General features: G+C 43.2%; 1 protein-coding gene across 1 annotated transcript in view; it reads right to left on the bottom strand.

The window, feature by feature from the left end:
- The window catches only part of TICRR (TOPBP1 interacting checkpoint and replication regulator), a 35,362-nt gene that overhangs the window by 6,954 nt on the left and 22,408 nt on the right, over positions 1–6,000 (bottom strand). The window contains 4 exon segments of the mRNA XM_039858456.1: positions 332–489; positions 1,058–1,192; positions 1,781–1,839; positions 2,813–2,903. Coding sequence (XP_039714390.1) covers positions 332–489; positions 1,058–1,192; positions 1,781–1,839; positions 2,813–2,903 — 443 coding nt within the window.

The following is a 6,000-nucleotide window of genomic DNA, read 5'->3' as shown; positions in this document are numbered from 1 at the left end:
CTTCCTCCCTTCCTCCCTTCCTCCCTTCCTCCCTTCTTCCTCCCTCCCTCCACAGGAAGAATAGACTGGCTCTGCTGCAGGCGGGGGGATGGACAAGTGAAGGATGGCCTCCAAGTTACTGATGGGAAACTGGATGGAGTCCATAATCATTTCCTCAACCCACCAACTTGGCCCAAGCCAAACTGCCACGGTAAATCCTTACATACCCGATAAGACCAAGTGCTTTCTCTTCTCTAACAGGCTCAGGGGGTTTCCATGAGCATGCCTCCACATTCCCCAAGGAACATTTCTTACAACATTTACTATTTTAAACAGTAGAGACATTTTCTACCTCAGAGGCTGTAGGTGTCTCAGAGTCCACTGTGCTTCTTGAAGGCCTTTTAATTCGAGCCGAACCCTTCTCCAAGGGACTGATCTTCTCAGACACTGCCGCAAAGAGAAGGCTCTTAGGAGACCGAATACTTTGGACAGGAGAAGTATCTCTTTGGTCTGCAAGTCAAAACCAGCAACAACACCAAATTTCCTTTCAGCTTCTGCCCTCCAGATACTAACACAACAAAGAAGACGAAAATTTCTGAGAGTGACTCCATTCCATCAGCGACTACAATGATTGCTGCCTTCTTGAATTTTAGGAAGGCTGCAATCACTCTCAACCCCTAAGGAAATGTAAGCAATAAATATAATTTATTTTGTGATTTTAAGCACACATTTCTGATGATCCAAGATAATAATGGATAAGAAAACAAAGTATATACAGAGAGATATCACCTTGCACCTGGGACACTTGAACATACGGTGGCCATTACAGGTGAATTCCTCTTAAAGAAATGTATTGCTTGCGAGAAATGTGTGGATCACCAGTTTTAAGAGTCAAAAGGGATGACTGGCAAGGATGGCCATGGACTATATCTGGTCATCACCCAGAAACTCAAAAACACACACTTATTCTTCTCCTTCAATGTCAACAAACAAAATATCTAATTTCATACTTCTTTTCGCCAAATGCTTCTTAACCAGTAAGCATAGACTTTTAACAACAGACTGACACATATATCACCTGACTTGTCTTGCTGGAAGGAATGAACTCTCTGCACACTTCGAGACTTCGGCTGAGACGCAGAATAGAAGGAAACAGACTTCGTCTTGCCCAATGACAACTGCTTGATTCGAGGACTTCTTCTTAAACTTAGTTCTACAAAACAGGAATGACAGCTAGTAACAACAGTGAGATGCAAGCCTGACATTTTCCCATGTGCACAATGGGTAAAAATTATGCAGTGCCACATAGAAGACAGAATCTGACAAGCTACTGGTTGAGACTTCTTAACTGCTATAACAAAGCTCAGATGAGATTGATATACAGCTCCAAAAAGGTGCAGAAAGACCCCTGACCCACTGGACTGTCACCTCCAGACAGTCTCATAAACTGCCTCCAGTAAACATGTACATTTTCATTTTCTACAAGAAGCATGAATTTCTAAATTAAAAAAAGTTAGTTTTGAAAACTCCATCTTATATACTTCATAGATAAGCCATAGTGCTTGGTATTACATAGTATAGTACTTTGGAAATCACTCTCAGTTACTTTTCTACTGTGTGAATTATTTCTTCTCCAGAAATTCTCTCACTACATTCTGTGCAAGAGACAGTCCACCTATCAATATTGCTGATGGACACAATGTCTGTAAAACATCTTAGGATATGCTGAGCAGCAATGGTAAAGAATGCTTCTCAAAGAGAGAAAAAATATTAAAAAACGCAAATCGAATGTGGGTAATACCATCTCCTTTTTCCGGGGACTCGTCAACGACATCGATATCAGGACCGGTATCGGAGGATCTCGAGGAACAAAAAGCACAAGGAGTATTCAATATCACCAGTAATTCATAGTTAACACACATCAAAGAGAAATACAGCTTCCCAACTCGCAAGGTGAAAAAGACCACAAGGTTTGAGAGCAGTTTTACAACATGTGTATGCCTTCTGACACCCACCAATTTCACTTCTTGCTATCTATCCTAGAGTTAAACGTGTGCAAGTGTGTAAAATCCATACACCTATCAGGTCGAGAGGGAGCCCGGACAGGACAGAGTACACACGCTACTCCCTAGTCTTCCTGTTAAACACGGCTAAAAACCTTGAACATTATGTGTGAAGCAAACAGTGGAGAGAAGCAGACTGGCTAGAGATGCGGAACCCAAGAGACAGGGCAGTGAGCTCCCGGAATTTCCTTTTAGCTTCCTAGGTCCCAGACTGGGTGCTGGAGAAGCTGATACCCTAAACAAACTGAGAGCTGCAGACAAAAACTGCACAGAGAAACACTGGCTCTCTAGCCAAAGAGCTACGGAAAGGGCAGGCAGGCAGGCAGGCAAGAAACTTGCAGATAAAACAGCCCTTCCCCAATCAACTGCCCTGAAAAGCTGGCCCCAACACAGGCAAAGTTGGGATGCTAGACTTCCACCTCGCCTGGCCATAATGAAGGCTTCTTCCTTCTCCATGGCGGCACGAGAAAAGATTTAAAAATTGTGGAGGACCTATTCAACAGAATATTGCTTGGCAATAAAAACAGATGAACTGTGGATACATGTCACAATAAGGATAAGTCAAAAAACAATTCTGCCGGGTAAAAAAGGCCAGTAACACAGCACCTTCTGTAGGTTCTCCAGCCCTCAGCATTTACAGAATGCTCTTCAGTTACAAGCAATACAGCTAAGATCTGAGTCACGAAGGTCAGGGGGAGGTGAACGGTGGCCCACGAGATCATCACAGAGCCAACTGGGGTACAGAGGAGCTAGACAACGCTGTCACTCACCTGCCTTTGATCTGTCTATGAAGCAGCCTTCTGGAGATTTGCTTGTGCACTGGAGTCTCGGGCACACTCTTAGTCAGCAGCCTGTGATGACCTAAGAAGCAAGCGGCAGACGTTTCACTGCACTGTACCCAGAAGCAGCAGCAAGGCCAAGGGCGCCGTGCAACCTTATACATGGCCTGGCATGGAGCTGAAGATCTTGGACTAGGCCCTAAACTGTAGGACTCAATTTAACACGATGTAATAGTTAATCAGCACTCTTAGAGACTAAATGATAAATAAGCAAACCTAAAGTATTATGAAATTTTCATCTAACGAGTCATCCAGAAAAACACAAAGTGCTCACACATCTGTCCACCTGGTTGGTAGTTCTTGTATTTATAGTTAAATAAAGGGTGTGAAAATGCTGATAAGCTCTGTGAATGTCTGCATATTTCATATTCAGATGATTCTACCTGGCAGACCACTTTCTCCGCAAAGTAGGTAGTCAAACTACTTGTGGCAGGACTGGTCTTAGAGTGAAAAATGACAAGAAAGAGGAATGACATCAGCAAGAATGTGGAATAAGCTCTTAATCAAAGCTGCCCTCCATAAAAGGAATGAGACACTGGCAGAAAGGGGCGAAGCCAACTTTTCCTGAGCTCTGGAAGTGAACCGCTTCGCAAGGATCATTTCCGGAGAGCGAGCTAAAAAAGTATGAGACTGAGGAATTGCAAAACAGAAAACATCGATCGAGACAGAAATCATAAAAAAAAAAGGAACTCTAAAGGTGAGAAAATATCCAAAAAGAACAATTCAGAGGAGGGGCTCAGCAGATTTACGTGGCAGAAAAAACCCCCCACAAATTTGAAGACTGGTTAATATTCAGTTTGAGGGAAGGGAAGAAAAAATAACGAAAAATAAACCGCGTCTCAGACACCTATAGGGCACCACCGAGAATGACAACAGACACAGAAGGAGAGGAGAGAGACGAGGCAGGAAGAAAACCTGAAGATGCAGAGGCTGGAAACCTGCCAAGCTTGACGAAAGACCGACAGCAGACCCGAGCAGGATACAGTCAAACAGATCGACACTGAGATCATAAACTGTCACAAATCAAAGAGAAGGACACTTGCGAGAAGCATGAGAGCAGCGTCCACCACATGCGAGGGACCCTCGACGAGCTCAACGGCTGCTTTCTCATCAGACGAAGAGGCAGTGTGATGACACAGTCCAGGCGTCAAAAGCAGAGTCAACCAAGAATTCTCTATCCAGTAAAACTATTGTTCAAACACGAAGAAGAAATGAGCACGTTCCCATATTAAACACAAAACAAAATAAAAAAACAAAGAGAACGGGTCACTGGCAAGTAACACTAAGGGGAGTCCCTCGGGCTGACACGAAAGGGTGCTAAACAAACTCAAATCCACGGGCAGGATCAAAGGGCACAGGTTAAGGCAGCCACACAAGTAAATACAAAAGACAGTATAAAAGTTTTGTTTTATCACTCTTTTCTCTCCTAGGAGTAAAAAGATAAAGCGATAATTACAAATTTGTTTCAGTGGGCACACAGTGTATAAAGATGTAATTTATGTGACAATTTGACAGAGGAAGAGTAGGAAATATAACTATAGGAGCAAAGTTTTGTATGCTACTGACATCGAATTGGTATTGATCTGAACTAGGCTGTGACAAATTGATATTGACTGTAACCCCTGAGGAAATAACATCACATGAAATGGTAGAGCGGTTGGTGTCTCCTCTAAAACACCTAGTGAACTAGGGGAAAAAATGATCCGAATCAACGATTTTGGAACCCTGGAAACTGACTGGCTGCTTGTAACAGATGGGGATGTGCTCACGAACGGAGAGGCGCCCATGCTGGTAAGGGAGGACGCGCACCCAGCAGCTGCCATCCCCTGCACTCGGCCCCACTGCAGCTGCGGGGACAGTGGCCCGCTTTCGGGGAGTGGTCGGCTGGTGGTAGGGAAGACGTTGGGGACCTTGCCCTACAGATATATTTTTGAATTTTATTGTTCAGTTACAGCGGACACGCAACGTCACATTAGTTTCAGGTCTGCAGCATCGGCGTCAGACATTTATATCCCGTGCTAACTGATCACCCTGATAAGTCTAGCGCCACCTGACTGACACCTTATACAGTTGTCCTCCACATTTGGGGTTGTGAACTTTGGTCTATCTGGAGGATCCCCGTGGGGCCGGTGCAGACACTTTCCTTGGTTTTGATCCTCTCAGGCTGAAGTCATTTTGCTTTATGGCATTTATCAGAAGATTTACAAGGGAAAGGAATCCCTTTCTGTTTTTCCCTTTTAGGAGCCCGACATTTAAGGAAATCTTCGTCAAGTCACTGACTAACCACAGAGATAACAGAATAGAAACTTCAGGGACCACACACTACAAGGAATGCGTGCTTTACAAAAAAAAGTCTAAAAAAGACAAATAGACAGCTGCTGCCCTCAATAAGCAGATATCAGCATACGAAGAAACAGGACCGTATGGCTCAGTCACAGGAAGAAAAGAAACACAGGTTTTCTCGACAGAAAGCAGAGACGTTGGAAGCACTGGTCAAACAGTAAATCAACTGTTCTAAATATGTACCACGAGCTCAAGGACACCATGGACAAAGAACTAAAGAAACCAGGAAAACGACGTATGGATATCAACAAATCACTGAAAATTATAAAAGGTGATCAAAATCATCCAGTCTGGGCAGAAAGAAAAAAAGAATGAAGACAAACGAACAAAGCCTGTGGGACCCTGGGGCACCATCGAGTGTGCAACAACACACACGCCCTAGAAAACCACTGAGTCGCATACCTTAAAAGACCTGATTTCAGGGTGCATGAATTATCTCAATTATTTAAAAAGAGAAAAAAAGCCAAATTAAATAAATAAATAAATAAATGATAAAATAAAATAAAATATAAAATAAAATAAAATAGAAAAAGGAAAACAAAGCCAAAAAAAAAAAAAAAAGATCCAAAAAGAAATCCAAAATCAACAAAAGATTAGAAAGCTAGAATCACTGTTCGTTTCCTTTTAACTGGTTTTCTAAAAAAGATGCTTGTCTGCGGGGGGAAAATGGAGAGAGACCTTCGCCCAAGCTTGAAGGGGAGAGAGGCCCCAGAGGAAAATTAACAGAGGGTGACCACAGCGGCGAGGAAAACAGGTGAGACTAACGAGCTTCTGCA

Source organism: Pteropus medius, unplaced genomic scaffold (genome assembly GCF_902729225.1).
Source record: "Pteropus medius unplaced genomic scaffold, Ma_sr-lr_union100, whole genome shotgun sequence".
NCBI classification, from domain to species: Eukaryota; Metazoa; Chordata; class Mammalia; order Chiroptera; family Pteropodidae; genus Pteropus; species Pteropus medius.
Note: the sequence above shows the minus strand (reverse complement) of the source record. Positions and strands in the feature narration are given on the sequence as shown.